Raw genomic sequence first — 18,630 nt, 5'->3', positions numbered from 1 at the left:
GTGCTCACTCACTCAGACCGACTGTCTGAGTCTCTCCGCAGAGCTCCCTCACACAGACCAACTGTCTGTGTCTCCAAGCAGAGCTCCTCACACAGAACTCCTATCTGTGTCTCCAGCAGAGCTCTCTCACACAGAACCCCTATTTGTTTCTATAAACAGAGCTACTGACTGAGCTCCTGGCAGTAGGTAGGTAATTAAAATCTAGGATAATGCACTGACATGTTTTACCTATTATTGTGTTTTTTTTTATATATTGATTTATTTAAATTAATATATCTTTGGATTTAGTTGTTAAAATTTGTGAACAGAAAAATGGAAAATTCTTGTCACACTTACCTTTAATTTTCCATTTCTGTAAACTCCTAGATGCACACAGCTGGGTTAGCTTCACTCTTTGATCTCCATAGAACCACTTTCCCAGAGTTATAAAAGTAACCCTCCTCTCTAAAGAAAGGAAATGTGGATGTCACAGATCGTCGCAGGTCCAGGTTGACCCCGGCTTGTTTCCTGACTACTCTTGTTCGCTGCCTGCCCGGACCTCTTGACTGTTTCCTGACCAACCTGACCTGCCCTGACCTTTTGGCTCATCTGACTACTCTCTTGGATTTACCTTTTGCACTACGTTTTGGTTCGAGCAGTCACCTGCCTTGGCGGGCACAGATGCCACAACCTGGCAGTAGCTTACCGCACAACAACCTCACCTCTAGAGGCTCTGAAGCAGACCAAGCTACTGCTTAGACCCTGTTCCCCAGGCATGTCTCTACCCACATGGTTGGTGACACAGTGGGTCCATCACTTGGCCTTGTGGAGCCGTGACAGTGGGGAGTTTACAGGAAAGGAAAATTACAGGTAAGTATGACAACAATTTTCTATTTTCCTGTCACTCCTCGTGACAGCACAGAGCTGGGACATAACAGCATAATAGCAATATCATATGTTCACTAATGCTAGAAGTCTTGCAAACAAAATAGGGGAGTTGGAAGCCTTAATGAGTTACGAGCATTATGACTTAGTTGGCATTGCTGAATCGTGAATTTGTTCTTCACATGACTGGGCTGTCAATATTCCTGATTATACGCTCTTTCATAAAGACAAAGTCAAACAAAAGGGTGTTGGTGTATGTCTGTATGTATGTGAGAAGTGATCTGAAAGTTAATGTGAAAGAAGCAATTGCAGATGGAACAAGCGATGAGGTTGAGGCATTATGGGTAGAGTTGAATGTGGGGTTGAATAACACACAATTAATTATTGGAGTCTGCTATAGGCCCCCATTGCTAAGAAAGAAATAGAAAATCAACTACTAGCACAGATTGAAAAAGCAGCCAAAAGTGGAAATGTTTTAATCATGGAGATTTCAACTACCCTGACATTGAGTGGAGTAATGGCACTAAAGGAACAGCAAAAGGAAGAAATTTATTAATTTAATACAAGATAATTTTATGGTACAGTTTATAGAAGCCCCAACTAGAAATGATACTCTATTGGACCTAGTTCTTTCTAACAATGCAGAGTGTATACCGAATGTGCATATAAAAGAGAATCTAACAGTGACCATAATATGTAACAGTGACCATAATATGATTACATTTTAATGTAAGTTGTAAACAGGAAGCAAAAACAGGAAAGATAAAAACAATAATTTTAAGAGAGCAAATTTTCTATTTTTTAAGGGCGGCTCTCTGTGACTAGGACTGGAAGACAGTATTGTTCTCAAAGAACACAACAGAAATGGGAATGTTTCAGTCTGTTCTACAAAAGCACACTGAAAAATATATTCCAATGGGTAGTAAGTTTTGGAGGCTAAATTTAAAATTGAAGAATCACCTTCATTGTTTGAAAACTATAAAGAATATAACAAAAGAAGTAAAAAGGAGATAAAATGTATAAAAAACTTCAAAATGAAAGACAGGTTGCAAAGGAAAGTAAGGCAAACCCCCCAATCTTTTTAAAAATATATTAGTAGCAAAAAGATCTGATCTGAGCATGTAGGCCCCTTAAAGGATGTCTCTAGGTTGGTAACTGGGGAAATAGAAAAGGCAGATTTAATAAACACTTTTTTTTAGCTCTGTGTACACAAAGGAAAATGGCAGAGCTCAAGTCCAAATTCATAATAGCAATGTCACTGCCTTAAGTGAGTCACAGAGGCTCAAAATTGATATGATTGAGAAACAGGCAAAATTAAGGTTGACAAGGCACCAGGACCTGATGAATTACATCCACATGTCCTCAAAGAGCTGAGCTTGGTTATTTCAAAGTCATTATTTCTAATTTTAGAGACTCTTTAGTCACTGGAATGGTACCGATGGATTGGCGTAAGGCCAATGTAATTGTAATTCCTATCTTCAAAAAGGAAGCAAAGTCATTACCAGGTAACTAAAGACTGGTTAGTTTATTGTCAATAGTTGGAAAGGTCCTAGAGAGTTTGATAATGAACTAAATAGAGGAGTGATAGTCAGCATGGCTTCAAGAAAGACAGAAGTTGTAAAACAAATGTTTTTCCTAGTTTTGGGCACCACTTTACAAAAAGTACATTGTGGAATTGGAGAAAGTGAAGAGAAGGGCAACTAAACTAATATAAAGAATGGAGGAGCTAAGCTATGAGGAGAGATTGGCTAAACTAAATCTATTCTCCCTTGAGAAGAGACGTTTAAGGGGGATATGATCACCCTGTATAAATATATAAATGGTCCATATAGAGGACTCTCTTCCCAATTATTCACTTTGAGATCATTACAAAGAACAAGAGGGCACTCTTTGCGTCTGGAGGAAAAGAAGTTTAAGCTCCGGATAAGGAAGAGAATCATCACTGTAAGGTCTGTAAAAATGTGGAACTGGCTCCCTCAGGAAGTAGTTTCAGCAACTACTATAGACTGCTTTAAGAAAAAGTTGGATGCTTTTCTAAAAGCACAGAATATAACTGGGTATTATTTATTTAAAGTAAAGATAACATAGACTGTTGATCCAGGGAACATCTGATTGCCCCATGGAATCAGGAATGATTTTTTTCCCGTTGAAGCAAAATTGTGCCAGGTTTTTTTTTGCCTTCTTCAGAACCAACTAGTCTTATGGGGTTTTATATATATATATATATATATATATATATATATGGGATATGTTTATTTCCCTAGTAGTTAAACTTAATGGACTCATGTCTTTTTTCAACCTAACCTACTATGTACTTATAAAGGGAGGGAGGAAAACAAATGATGCCACAGAAACAAAATTCTTTTTTAGAAAGAGCCAATTGGCAAATGGAAGCTGCAAGGTGAGCTGAAGTGCCAACCAAGAAATCTAAATGAATGCTTGGAGACTTTACAGATCACTTCAGTAAAAACTTCTACTAATGATGCCTATATATTTGCCCCTGCCCTAGTTGAATGTCTCTTAACTTCATGCAACGGAATCAAGCCCTTATAAGCATACCACTTGGTTTTAAAGCCCAAGGATGCGACATCTGCCAAAGATACAGCTGTTCTACATATAGGACTGCCAGGAAGGCTAACTAGAACATCCACAATTATAAAACTATTGATTTCTCTGAAGGTAAATTAAGAAAATCTTCCTCATGGTCATGAAAACCTTCAGAAGAGAGTCTCAATGATGATGAATTATTTCCCAGTTGGAATGAGAATACATCTTAATCAAGAAATTCAATCATGAATGCATTTACATTTTCAGTAAGATAGGTGCAATCTGGCTCATTGCCAAGAGGGTGCATAGCTCGGAGACCTTGCTTATCATGGTAACAGTACTCAAAAAAATAATCTCCCAAGTCCATTTTCCAAATGAGCAGACCTTGACTGGATAGAAAAAGGGCTTATTGAGAACTTTTAGTATTAGAGGTAAGTCCAATGCTTTGTTTTTATCGTCAACGTCTGGACAGATACATCTTAACAAGGCTTTAATAGGACTCTTTTTTGAGACTATCTGAATAGGGAATCTAGGATTTTTCTGAAGGAAAACAGGAAATCTCCTGCATTTTGAAAAGTCATGTAAGAGGACTGAATAGAACAAAGAGCTACTGATGCTTCTGCCCCAATTTGGCAACTTGCCCCCTGTGATCTTCTGTACGCCTTCGTTCAAATAGGATCTTAGCAGCATACAGGACCTGTAAATTATCTGCCCACCTCAACAATGCGACACCAATCCTAATACTACTGCTGGGCAACAAACTGACCTGTTGTGGAGTAGATTTGCTTCAAGTCTTCATCTAGACAGTGCTCCAGAGGATCATAAATGGAAAATAACCGATCTTTTTTTTTTAAAAGAAAGCTGTCAGTCCCACTATCAAACTCCAAAGTTTGTTTGAAAGATTAGAATCCTGAAACAAATCTTCATTTTCTCGGTGCAGCTTTCTTTAAAAGCTTTGGAAGTTTTTTTTCATGCATTAGTTTTGTGACAGCTTGATCAGTGTAGTCCTAGAACTCCTTTGGTTGTGCTTCCTTACCTTTACATGCACAGATATGATTGAAGGGCAATGCCTTTGTGCCACATGCCCTGCATACTTCAATAGCAGATTGATCTACTGACTGACATAGAAAAGGCAAGAGATTTCCCTTTGCTTGATGGCATAAATCCCCTTTCTCAACCTTTTAGGATGGGGGAAAAACCCTGAAACAACTTATGGGTCCTAAGGAAACCATTGCCACAATCCAGACATCTACAGATGACCATAGACTAGTGTGATGATCAGTGGAATAAATGCTTGTTACCTTGCTTCCCAGTGGGAAGAAAGTCACCTTTACAAATAGCCAAAATGTTTAGTGGTGTCAGTGTTAGCTGACCTGAGAGGCACAAATTGCACATTGCTACATGGAGAAATATCCTTTGTTACACACCCTCTTTTAAAGGCACAGTAGACTGAACTGATGCTTTCTTGGAGGGCTTTTATTAGACAACAGAAAGAAACAACATTTTTAAAGAGGTGGCAGAAATCTTCCAAATCAATCCCCTACCTGTGCAGCAGCTTGCATGCTTGTGAGGGGGCAGTGGGTGAGCCAGCAACTAAAAGAAAGGACAGCAATATAGCTAGCAGCAAAGGTTTTTGGCAATATCTTGAAATTTTTTTTTTTTATTTTCATATAATACATCACTAATAATATCTTACATACGTACCTTTTCAGAACCAAATACAACAAAAACCCACAAATAAAATTTCCCACTAGTCAGCAGAGCACCTAAAAAGAAGTAGCAAACAGAAAATGTTTTTGGCCTAAAAATGCTGATGCTAGAGGCCCAAAATACCCCTAATGAAGTAGTTTGGACATTATCAGAGCTTTGGTTCATATTGCAACCATTAACATCTAATGATTTAATCAATGTACAAAAAAAAGAAAAGAAAGAAAATAAAGAAAAAGTCTTATTGTTTGAGGTTTAGAAACTTCAAGGCCAGAAATTTCAAGGAACCATTCAGCAGGTGGCCCCAGAGATACAACAAAAAGCAAAGGAAACATTCTTTCCTTCAAACTCACGTTTACTACAGCCTTCTGCATAATGGCTGTGAGCTGAAGTTTGCTGTAAATATGCAAGGCACTGAACAGCTGTTTTGGATGCTAAAGAAAGGTAAGAGAAAACAGGTAAAACAAACTTGCCTTATTGCTCACCTACCCACAACAAAGGGGTTATTTAAGCTCCATATGACCATATCCTTGGCACTAGGGTTCCCAAAACATGATGGATTTATCATCAGTGATGGGAATTTCCCTTTGGAGAGGCTGAACCTGGGAGGAAAGGGCAGGGAAACAAATGCTTGGTCCTTCAGCGAGGACAGAAAAACACCTGCAGGGGACAGGAAGGTTACTATTATAGCTTTGGGAAGGTGGCCTTATGGAGATCGAGGGGCGGAACTAACCTTGAGGTGTAATGTTAAGAGGAGTGAGAGGAGATCCAACATATTTCTTGTCTGCTATCAGGATCCTAAACAGGCACAGCCTGCTGAAAATCATTTGTTTACTTCATGTAGTTGACAGATTTGTGTGGGGCATGTATACCAGAAATAAAACCTCAGGGGAAGACTGGATAGAAGTAAAGGATAAGATCCTCACACAGTAAGACTTATGGCACTAGAAATAAGCTACTACTTATTTACACTTTCAAAGCTAAAAAACACCTGCAGGGGACAGGAGGGTTACTTTTATAGCTTTGGGAAGGTGGCCCTATGGAGTTCGAGTGGCGGAACTAACCTTGAGGTGTGGTGTCAGGAGGAGTGACAGGAGATCCAATATATTTCCTGTCTGTTATTAGGATCCTAAACAGGCACAGCTTCCTGAAAATAATTTCTTTACTACATAAAGTTGTAGATTTGTGTGGGGCATTTATACCAGAAATAGAACTTCAGGGGAAGACTGGATATAAGTAAATGATAAGATCTTCACACAGTAAGACTTGTGGCACTAGAAATAAGCTACTACTTATTTACACTTTTAAAGCTAAAAGAAATGTTTTTACTTGCTGGCAATGTTTTTAGTCCAGGTTCAAAACTGACTGGTGGGGATGCACCCCAAAACTCCTTTCAGTGTACCTAAGGAGCATTATCATGTAGGATACTTACTTATTAACATGATAAAAGAACTACATATAAATAGTGTACCTCATCATTTGTTAACTTCAGAAATATATCTCCCAGGATTCCTTGTCGAGACCATTTGACAACTCTCTCCTGTAATACGTGAAATAGGTCCAGATGTTGCTGAATCAAATACCGCAAGGAACCAGGAAAGAAACTGAGAAATGAACAAAAAGTTACCCTTGAAGATGTGTTCAGCTTGTGAAGTAATATTACCTTGATTTATGATTACTAAAAGTTTTATCTTGCAATCAAAAAATATTGTAGCATTATATTACACATTACTATTTTGGCAGTAAACACAACATCATTTACAGACACATTAAAAAAAGATAAATCTCAACTGTTAGCCTGTATGACCAACAAAATAGGCACTTCATGCCTCCATCAATATACAGTGTTTTATGTGTGTGTGTGTGTGTGTTATAATGCAAGGCAAGCCAATTTTGTTAGGAATGGGGATTCATTTTAAAGATAGGCTCACTCACAAGCTATATGGTGTATTTAATGGGTCCATCAAATGTACCTTGCCTATATAACATATTTTTATAACATATTTTTGCAATATGTGCAAATAGACATTCTGTAAAGGAGAACATATACTATAAAAGCTGTGGGAAAAAAATGTCTATTAGAGGGGAAAGAACTAATCACTAGCTTTACCTATAGGCTCCCAGCAGCTGATCTTTTCCCCAAAATCGACCTACCATACACTGTTCCTTCCTGTGTCTAAGTGAGAATGACAAGAATGGTAGTCACACATGCCTTTGCTTCTTGTGTCCAGTTCACAAGTCGCAGCAGAGCAAGGTTGAATATTTAGGAAACCCCTCTTCCAGGTTAAACTGTAACACTCAGCTGTCCATGTGACAAACCAGTCCTGCTCTTCATTTACTTATAAATGAAGACTGTTTTTTTTTATCCAAGGGACTGGATCACTTTGAACTTAAAAAAAAAGTTAGCTTTCTGGCCTTTGCAGTGATAGGTCCTATGTTTAAATCTCAGCCAGGACACTATCTGCATGGATTTTGCAGGTTCTCCCCATGCATGCATGGCTTTCGTCCAGGTATACAATTTCCTCCCACATTTCATGCAGTTAGGTTGTCTGGCTTCTCCAAAAAATTGACCTTAAACTGTAATAAAGATATTTAGCTATGGTAGGTGTGATGAACATCCTCTCAGTCCACACCCCTGCGCATCTGATGGATCAGTTCTTTGTGGGTGTCAGTGGCCCCTTTATGCAGGGATGGAAACCTCTTCTGGTAAAATATCTCGGAACTTTGTTTTTTTTTGTTGTATTTTGTTTCCTTTATGGCTTCATAGTTATCATTTACCTCAAAGGGCAATGTTACAAAAGCATCCAAAGCTTTGCTTCTCAACCCTGGGGTCAGGTAATCAGCCCACTTCTCCTTGGGTAACTGGTACTGAAGACACATAGTAGATATGTATCAATATCACTGACTTTGTCCATCACTGGAAAGTTAAGGTCTCTCAAAGTTAAGGTGCCTCCCTCTCAGCTCAGCGCTCTTCCGCTGCTGCCTCCCTCTCAGCTCTGTGCTCTGCTGCTTCCATCTCAGCTCGGTGCTCTGCTGCTTGTTGAAGCAGCATAGGCTGAAGGTGAAGTCCTGGATCATCAGATCCCAGCAACTGCAGATCAGCCTTTGGGGACAATATCCGATTGTCCAGTCGATCACCCTGGACACCACGTCTGTCGACGTTCTCGAGTGGGGAAGATTGTCCCTCTTCTGGGGCCATCTCTGATGCATGAGGGGTCGTATCCAACGACCTCGCCTAATGAGCTTGCTCTGCCCCTCTTGCTCCACCAAGGCGCAGATCAGCTGCTCTTTAGTCTGCCTCTGGGTTGTTGGGATGCGTTTGACCTCACATAGGTGTCACGGTCCCTTCCGTGACTGAAGTTAGAAGATCTATGAGACAAGCTGCACGTGAGGTTATCTGACTGTCTCTTTGTTTCTACTTGTTTCTGTGTTGTTTTGTAATGACCACACCCCTTGTATCAGCTGCAGCTGGTGGTCATTACTGCTCCTCCATTTAGTCTGGCCTCACACTTCATGCTATGCGGTTGATATTCACTTCTGGGATGTGAAGAGCTGGTGTGTTGTCCTATCCAAAGTTCCTGCTTCTCTATCTGATATTAAGATAAGTTGAACTACTTTTGGTGTTTTGTTGTTCTTTGGTTGTTACTAGGCCTCAGGGAGACACTGGTTTTCATCATCAGGGAAGGAACCAGTAGTCTCAAGCCCAGTCACTACTCCTAGGGCTATGCAGGGCTACTAGGGCCTAGGTTCCTGTGTATGAGTATTCCCACCATCAGGGGATATTCATACTGTTAGGAGTTAGGACTAGGTTAGGGTGTCTGTAAGGGGTGACCATTCCCTTTTCCCTAGCCATTGGAGGCCTAGTCCCGGGTTTTACCTTTCTGTTTCCCTCCCCTCCCTGTTATCCGTGACAATAGGTTTACCAGGTGTGAGGAGTTAAGCTCAGGATCACCTTTACTGGGGTCAAAGGACACTTGTCTGATTCATCCAATTCAGACCACACACTGAGGTAAAGGTTTTGAGCTGACTTGTAGTCAGGTTTATTTAAAGATTGCGGATAAAATAACAAAAAATAGCAAAAGAAAACCTTGCCTGTCCGGTACTTACTAAACATCAGACATCCCTGTCTATCAGCTGGAGGGCTTCTCCCTGTCAGCTCAAACAAAGGTTTCAGCAACCGTCCATTCACTTTTGAGCTCACTCACCAAGACTGACTTTCTGAGTCTCTCAGCCGAGCTCCCTTACAGACCGACTGTCTGCGCCTGCAAACAGAGCTCTCTCTCACACAGTCCACCTGGCTGTGTCTCTCTAAGCCAGGCTGAGCCCACACAGACCCCTGTCTGTGTCTCCAAATTAGGCTCCTGACTGAGCTCCTAGCTCTAGGTTATATCCCCACCCTCAGTGTTTCTTCATTAATTATCTCACAGGTGAGAGTCTTCCACCTGCTACTTCACACAGGAGAGGAATCTTGGGCAAATATACCTCACATAAAAGAAGAATCCTGGGCAAATATATATGCCTTCCACCTCCAATTCTGCCTTGGTGTCACTCAGGTCAGTTCTGCTCATTTGTTTGTAATCCACTGGACCAAGCATGGTTGCAAAATAACACATAGGATAGAAAAACAAAGATGGGGTGGGGAACTGTTGGTATATGTTCACACTGGCCAATCTCCAAGAACAGCTTCCCCTGGGGTCACAGTCCTTCAGTACTGAGTCAATCACCTAACCCTGTACTAATGCTCTAAGTAAGAACAGATACCAGCAAACTGCTAGAGAGTGTGATGTGCCAGGCTGGGTGAATATGGGTACAATGACAAGGGATATCGGCGGATGCTAAAGGCTATCTCTGACAATCCCGCGTCCTCAGCAATTTACCAGAGCACTGATAAATATCACTGGTACCAAAAATACCTTAATCTGGGCAACGCTCTCTCAGTCTGCACTCCTGAGCATAGACTTTTCAGCACGCTCAGCAACAGTCCACGCACCAGCAGACTTATGACAGCCAGAACAGGCTTATACACCAGAACAGGCTAATTATGGTTTCCAGGCTTTCATGAGGCCTGGGAGACTAGTTCTTGGTCTCAAAATGCTCACCATAACGATCCAACTACAAATCAGTCAACCACTATTTTTTACAGAATGGTATATTAGAAATATAAAGCTTATTATTAAATGGGTTTCAAAATACAGCTAAAAGTTCAATCTGAGACGCTCTGTCTAGCCTTATCTGAATTCTGAACCAGACAGTCACAGCAGGTGTTGTGACTAGAGGGTCTGGAAGGACCCTGGTTGTCAGATAAAAAATACCTGATAAGGGGAAATTTATGACCCTAGTCTGCTGGAGAGACAATTTCCAGACAATGGCATTTTAGAAGAAACTATTTTATATTTAAAAGGGGGTTTAGGACTTAATATCACAATAGGGACATTAGATTGTGATCCCCTGTTGAAGGACAGTTAGTGAAAAGCGCTAATATAAAAATAAAAATAACGTGTAATAATAATAATAGGCCACTAGGATAGCTGAATTTGTATATTTTTATGTGCTTTTAAAGGACATGCAAGGACTGTATACTAATTGTAATCCAGAAGGTGCTATAGTCTAAAAAGACTGTTTCCTTGGGCCAAGAGAATCCAGCCTAATTTAGAAAAAACTATGTTCTTTAAGCCAATGGTAGATAATTCTATCTGTACTCCCCCTAAGTCTGATCAGTAGTCTAAAATCTACAGCAGAAAATTGCTTTTTGAAACCAGTAAACATATGTTTTGTAATACAGGTGAGCTATGACCCTAACATAAATTTTTTCAATTTTACTAGTTACATTTCATGCAAAAAAAAAAATAGATAGGTAAGTGATCGTTATAATGTTTATATCATCAAAAGACAAAAAGATATCATGCAATACCTTCTCTCTTTAGTACTCCTTTTGATTGCAGACCCTTGTAAAGTTGATCTGATCTTCAGAATATGAGATAAGTTCAAGACATATTTACGTTCTGATTCCAAAAGCTCCCTGGCACCGTTTTGTCTCCTTGCTTAATGTCATAAACAAATTCAGAATGAATGACACTTTTACATAAATAACCCAGAAAAAAAAATATTCACATACAATAATACATATTTTCTGTATGTATAAGAGCTTAGGACACTGAGTGATAATAGTAGATTAACATAAGATATTTCATTAATTGCAGATAAATGGTATTTAGAAATCCTAAGGTCGTGTTGTTGTTTTCCCAAACATTTTTTTTTTTTTAGAAGGCGTGACTCCATGACATGAATTCCAGTGCAGGTTTGGAAAAATGACTTCTATATTATTTTTTTTGGCACATTGGGAGGCCTAGGGAGAGTGGGGTTGGGGAAGTAGGGTGGTTCCTGAGCTGCAGAGAAACCACTCTACTAATCTACTGTACGTTTGGACATGGAATGTGCTTAAATCTACTTTAGGGTATATAATGATCCATAATACTTATCTATTTTTTTATTAACTAATATACTAATCTATTGTACCTACTGTGCCTGGAAGGCACTGCTGAATAGGTGCAATTTCCAGCAACTAAACAGGACATGGCCACCTTCACTTTGCATTTAATTTAAATAGTTAAAAGCAACTTTATTGCAAACCAGCAAAATAAGTTTTAACACCTACATAGATTAAACATATTCACACTGAAAAATATGATTGGCCCCTGTGTTATCTATAACATCCAATATCTGGATGAGCTGAAACAACCCCTAGCTTCTGCATGGGTCAGACTTTCACCTTTCATTCTTTACTACTTTAGTCCCATTACTTTATCGATTGTATTTCTTTTCTTTCATCTTCCTTTCTCTACCTTTGTACTATTTTATTTTTCTACTTTTTATAGCCAGATAGGTCCCTAAATTTTAAATTTAGTTTCTTCCCTGATTTTTTTTTTCCTCTTTGTTTTCCAAAACATAATTCTTATGACGCACAGTTAGATTACTGTATTCGTTCTTGTTAAGATATTTGGTGTTTCATGATTTTAATAAAATACATTTACATTTGCATTTGCTTACATTTTATTCTCTTAAAACTTCTTAAAGTAGTAGAAAAAAAGTGGAGCTACACTATAACTAGCCTTGCCTGCAAGTGCACTCTTCCCCAGAACCAAAAAAATCTTCAGTATTTATACTGTAGCGCAGAACAAATTTGTACACTGTTTTCATTCAATATACTGATCTGATAAACATAAAAGCTACACAAAATAATTTTAAAGACACGTCTGGAAGTTTAAGTCATAGGAAGGTTTAAATCATCTAAGCTGATTTTTTTAGGAAACACCTCTTTCATACTTGAGTGTAATGTTGTCTCTGGTTTCTTTGTGCAAATATTATTGTTACTTTAAAGAATTAAATAATAAATGTTATTTAAGCTCCCTGGAGGTATTAACGAGTTTTGCTCGGGGTTAATTTTCAGTACCAAAAGTGGTAACCTTGAGCCACAATCGGGATGGAATTGTAAGGGAGTTTAAAAAAACTTACCTGGTCCCCACATGCCCGTGGAATCCTCCAGCGGTGCCTGCTGCGTCCTCCAGCGGTACCCAGCATCTGCATCCCCTAGCAATGCCCACCCGGCATCTGCGACCCCGTTGTGTGAACGTTGGGGGCGCAGATGGCGGCTGGGCATGGGGCGTGCGAGTGTGTGGCTGGGGGGCAGGACCAGGTGGGAAATTTAAATATTAAGTATTTTTAAATCTACTGCTTTGACATTTAAAAATACTTACATATTCAGACCGTCAAGGAGGTTAATAGGGAGAACAATTAGCAATTGTATTTTCATCACTATATCTGTCAGTTCCCATAGCGCTGGGAACCCCCCCTAAACCATTTACAGTGTCCGTGTCCCACGCCTGTTTGCCTCGTCCAGCTGACAAGCGCAGAACTCGCTCTCTGTCTCTGCCTGAGTTAGCATGCAGCACTACCTAACTGCTTGGGGAAACCCTGACAATTTTTTAGAGGACATGTAAAATATTTCCAAGGTAAAGGTATATTCTCTCTTAGACGCTTGCACTAAAAGTTGTTTACATTAAAAACATTTTCCTCCACTGCGGTGAATCCACATTTTGGATTCTCCATTACCTAATGTCCTGGGAACCATATGTAAATCAAGCAGACATCTTCTCTGAGGTATCTGGATATTCTTCAAGGCTTCAACCTGATTTTGGACCCCATATTGATGTGCAATACAGACTGCTTTTGAAAGTGTTCTGTACCCCTGCCCCACACCTCCTCCTCATATTTGAAAAATATGTACCTTAACCCCTACATCACCTTACCAACATGATTGTGGATAATACATACATTATAACAACTGTCTCTCAAAACAGAACATAAACTTTTTGATATTTATGATACATACATTTATTGATAATATTTCTAGTTACTTTACCAAATGCAATGAACTCATTCAGTACTATTTTTTCAACAGGAGCACATCTGCTCTGCATTGGATCGCTCGGTCTCTCTGTTGGTTCCTCCTCCCAGTCCTTTCTTTCCTTCATTTGTTTACAGATGACCGATGGCATATAAACTTTTGATTGTGCTTCAACTGATACAGACTTAAAACCCTCATCTGTTTCTTCATGAGCTTGAGCTAAAAGGTGAACAAATGAGAGCTAAAAAAAATTAATGCATTTTGAATACATTGAGTCAACAGATGCTCAAAGAATAAGGCCAGTTCTCAATTCTTGTACCCTACCATATAGCTATACAACTAGGACTGTCCCAATGGGTGTCCCAGCCTGTGACTTTGACTAATAAGCAGCAACAAGCAGATATGGCCATCCTTATGTATTCCTGCCAGCAGGTTTTTAGTGTTAAGCACTGTGTATCAGAGTTGTGTAAGACAGTTGATCACAAGAGAAAGGTATCAAAACAAATTTAGGCCTGTGTATTAATATGTTTAATGCCCATTCTCAGATTAAGACCCGCCTTACCATTTATGCTCATCCTAACTTTTAATTCTTGTGTTGCACATAGTACTTATGTAAAACAACTACACAATAAATATAAATTATTAGTTTTCAAGTGATATACAAGACCTGTTTCTACTTTTGGCCCAAATGATTTTTTTTTACAATGCACTGCTACATGCAATGCCATACATTTTTGTGTGCTGCCCCATTCAGTGCAATAAACAAGTTCAACATAACAACAGAAAACCATGCAGGTGACAGCACATTGATTTACAATGTGTAGCAATACACTTTCACCCCCACTTTGCCCTTCTGTGTCTGTACACACACATACATGCACACCACAATCTCTAATCAAAAAGACTTAAATAAAAGTAGATTATAAGAACAATATTTTGAATTTATTATGTTTTTTTGTTGCATTTCTTTGGCCATTATTTTACCCCACCCTATATATATAAACACACACACACCGATTTAGCTTATCTCCAAGCATATACTATATGTGACATTATATAGATATTGCCTTTCATTTCTCAAGGATTCCTGCATTTTTTTTGTACTTTGTAGCATGCTGTTGATGTGCTTTGGTGCACTTTGATGTGCTTTGGTGCATTAGGCTGTGAGGTTGGTGTGTGAGTATGTCTTCCTCATACCCAGGGGCAGGCCATAAAGCATAGAACGAGGGTGGTAGTCAGTGATTTAGTACCATGATATAAGCTGCTTGCTACCCGAGACTGTGTAGGGATAATTATTCTCAATGCAGGCCTGAGCATAGTCAGTCTAAGGCAGCTCAATAAAATGATGATGCAAATATTAATATTATTATTACACAGTATTTATATAGCGCCATCATATTACGCATCGCTGTACAAAGTCCATAGTCATGACACTAACTGTCCCTATCAGGGGCTAATGTCCCTACCTTTATTACAATCTAATGTCAATTTTGGATGGTGGCCAATTAACCTAACTGCATGTTTTTGGGATGTAGGAGGAAACCGGAGTACTCGGAGGAAACCCACACAGACACGGGGAGAACCTGCAAGCTCCAATGCACAAAAAATGTGCACCACAACTCCTATTTACCTATGTACGAATTGACCTGATGTGTTAAAGGACTACAGTATGTAGCGTAACAGCATACGTGATTTAAAACAATTTAAATATGCTGTTTAGACTTAGTTGTTGGACAGTTATGCAGATCTAAGGCTGGGTCCACATGGACATTTATAAAAACGCATGTAAGGCTTAGTCTACATGGGCGTTTTTCCCAGCATTTAACCTGAGGCTTTAAAAGCCCAAATTTGAAATTCCTGTGCATTCCAATGGGCATTCCTTGAGGTACGTCTATGAGCGTTATCTATAACGTTGCTTGCAATGTTTAAAAAATGAAAATGCGGGGTTAACGCTGGACAACGCCAAAAAACACTTTCTTCTTTACTACATTACAATCAGAAAAAAAAATTTTTTACAAAATAGTGTTGACGTTTTTAACTCAACACTAGTGTTGTTGTTCGAATTCGGGTCGTCCTAATGTTCGACCAGAACATGACCGTTCGAATTCGGGTGGACCCAACCCGAATTTTGCTGCATTCGAATACCCGAATTCAAACCTCCCACAATGCACTCAAACAACTGGGCACCTCCCCCATGATGCACAGTGCCCTCCAATTAGAGCAGGGATGTCCCCTCCATCTTTGTTGTGGCAGACAGCCTTTTTTTACAGAAATACAGAACGTTTTCTGTTTCCATTGATAGGCAGCAAGAAGGATCAGAATTCATTCTCTGTATTTTTTTAAAGAAATACAGAAAATTTTCTTTTTATTTTGATAGGTAGCAAGTGGTATCAGAAATAATTATCTGTATTTTTTTTACAGACATACAGAACTTGTTCTGTTTATTTTGATAGGTAGCAAGTGGTATCGGAAATAATTCTCTGTATTTGTTTTACAGAAATACAGAAAATTTTCAGATTATTTTGATAGGTAGCAGGAAGGATCAGAATTAATTCTCTGTATTTTTTACAGAAATACAGAAAATTTTCTGTTTATTTTGATAGGTAGCAAGTAGTATCAGAAATAATTTTCTGTATTTTTTTACAGAAGTACAGAAAATGTTCTGTTTATTTTGATAGGTAGCAAGTGATATCAAAAATAATTATCTGTATTTTTCTTACAGAAATATAGAAATTTTTATGTTTATTTTGATGGATAGCAAGTTGCTATCTATGAAAATACACAGAAAATTTTCTGTATTTCTGTAAAAAAATGCAGAGAATTAATTCTGATACCACTTGCTATCTATCAAAATAAACTGAATTTTTTTTTTATTTCTGGAAAAAAAATACAGATAATTAATTCCGATACCACTTGCTATCTATCAAAATAAATTGAAATTTTTTTTTATTTCTGTAAAAAAAAATACAAAGAATTAATTCTGACACCACTTGCTATCTATCAAAATAAACATAAAACATTCTGTATTTCTGTAAAAAAAAAAATACAGATATTTTATTATGATAGCACTTCGTATCTTTCCTAATACCCATAAAAAATTCAGTATTTCTCGCCAAAAAATATAGATATTTCTTTCCGATCCCACTTTGCTATATATCTCCAAAGCCATAAAAATTTAAATATTTTTCTTTCAAAAATCTAGATATTTACTTCTGATAGCACTTTGTATCAATCCAAAAGACCATAAAAACTTTGGTATTTTCTCTACAGAAAATACAGACATTTAGTTCTGATCCCACTGTGCTATATATCCCAAAGCCATAAAAATGTATGTATTATTATACAAACAATACAGATATTTAATTCTGATAGCACTTGGATATGTATCCTAAAACCCATACAAATGTATATATTTATGTGAGACAAATACATATATTTAACTGTGATAGCACGTGCTAGATATCCACAAATGATAAAAAATGTATGTATTTCCCCGGGTATTCCACCAAGTACGTTACCTTTTATGTGGTTTAACTACATGATAGGTATCGAAAGTGTGATTTTCGTTAATCCATTAATGTCCCAATTAATACAGTTTCTACACTGTCCATAGAGTTTATGGCCTTAACCTCCAATGTGGTCCGCGCTCCGTACCAGGGACCAATGCCTCCTACTGCCTGTTACTGCTGCCGCTTTCCCAGTACCCAACTCTAGATGCAAGATATTAATGTAGTCTACGATCCTTCTCAGAGCCCACCGCCTCCTCCTCCTGCTTGTAAATGATGCTGCCGCCTGCCCAGAACCTGACTTTAGATGCCAGAAACTAATGCTGTCCATACTCCGTCTCAGCCCACCGCCTTCCGCTCCTGCTGCAAATGATGCTGCCGCCTGCCCAGTACCTGACTTTAGATGCCAGAAACTAATGCCGTCCATACTCTGTCTCAGAGCCCACCGTCTCCTCCTGCTGTAAATGATGCTGCCACCTGCCCAGTACCTGACTTTAAATGCCAGACAATAATGCTGTCCATACTCTGTCTCAGAGCCCACCGCCTCCTCCTCTTGCTGTAAATGATGCTACCGTCTGCCCAGTACTTGTCTGCCCAGTACTAGATGCCAGAAACTAATCCCGTCCCCATTCCGTCTCAGAGAACACCACATCCTCCTCCTCCTCCTGCTGCAGCATGTAAAAGGTGGAATTCCAACCTGTGGCCACATTACAAATTAACCAGTGCACTGGCACGTTCAGATTTCGCTGTGAATCCACAAATCTGGCACTGGCTGTGTACGACCGGCAGAAATGCGCTGACAACTTTCTTACCTTCAGCAACAGCGGCTGGAGGCCTGGGTAATTCCTGAGGAAGCGCTGTACTATCAGGTTCATGACGTGAGCCAGGCAAGGTACGTGTGTGACTTCCCACAACGCAGGCCTGCCAGCAGATTGGCCCCGTTGTCACATACGACCTTGCCTGGCTGAAGTCTGTTGGGAGTTAGCCATATGTCCTCCTGCTCCCACAAGGCACTTGGAATGGCTGTGCCCCTGCGGCAGAGGGAACACAGGCTTCGCAACCTCAGGACTGGGGGCAACGTAGGAATTGTGCACCGAAATAGCTAAACTGCAGGATCTTGCTGGCGGTAAACAGATGCTGCCGAATAGGAGGTGCTGAGTCTCCACTGCAAAGTGTCCCTTGAAGAATAGTTTAAGGCACAAGAGTCAAAGAAGGAGGTGGAAGTGGAGGTTGAGGAGGAAATTACATGGCGATGTGCTCTGGGCGGAGGTAGGTATGCATTGCTGCAGCTGCATCTTCCCCTGTTGCCACCAAAGTTACCCAGTAAGCTGTATAGGAAATATATCGACCAACCAATGCAAAGCAGGAACACATTTTTGTGCAAAATACTGTCGCTTAGGCATAGCCGAATGTGGGTTCCTGTAGAGAAATGCGTAACGGAACACATTAGAGTGAGGCAAGTCATAGTCATCCATCGTCGGAAGCTGCCTGTCACCACAGCTATGCCTCAACAACCGCGACCGCCACCACGACCACCAGCTCCAGAGCACCTTTCGGCCCAGTTGGATGTTCGCCCGTGTGGGCATTTTTTAATGTCCATAG

At 39.5% G+C, this 18,630-nt stretch overlaps 1 protein-coding gene across 1 annotated transcript in view; it reads right to left on the bottom strand.

The window, feature by feature from the left end:
- Nucleotides 1-18,630, bottom strand: part of ARHGEF33 (Rho guanine nucleotide exchange factor 33) — a 311,282-nt gene that overhangs the window by 143,143 nt on the left and 149,509 nt on the right. Inside the window, exons 6-8 of the mRNA XM_072410237.1 lie at nt 13,538-13,741; nt 11,030-11,159; nt 6,590-6,722 (exon numbers count right to left, since the gene is read on the bottom strand). Coding sequence (XP_072266338.1) covers nt 6,590-6,722; nt 11,030-11,159; nt 13,538-13,741 — 467 coding nt within the window. The remainder of the gene's footprint in view (nt 1-6,589; nt 6,723-11,029; nt 11,160-13,537; nt 13,742-18,630) is intronic.

Source organism: Pyxicephalus adspersus, chromosome 4, assembly GCF_032062135.1.
Source record: "Pyxicephalus adspersus chromosome 4, UCB_Pads_2.0, whole genome shotgun sequence".
NCBI classification, from domain to species: Eukaryota; Metazoa; Chordata; class Amphibia; order Anura; family Pyxicephalidae; genus Pyxicephalus; species Pyxicephalus adspersus.
This window is presented reverse-complemented; position numbering and strand designations above follow the sequence as displayed.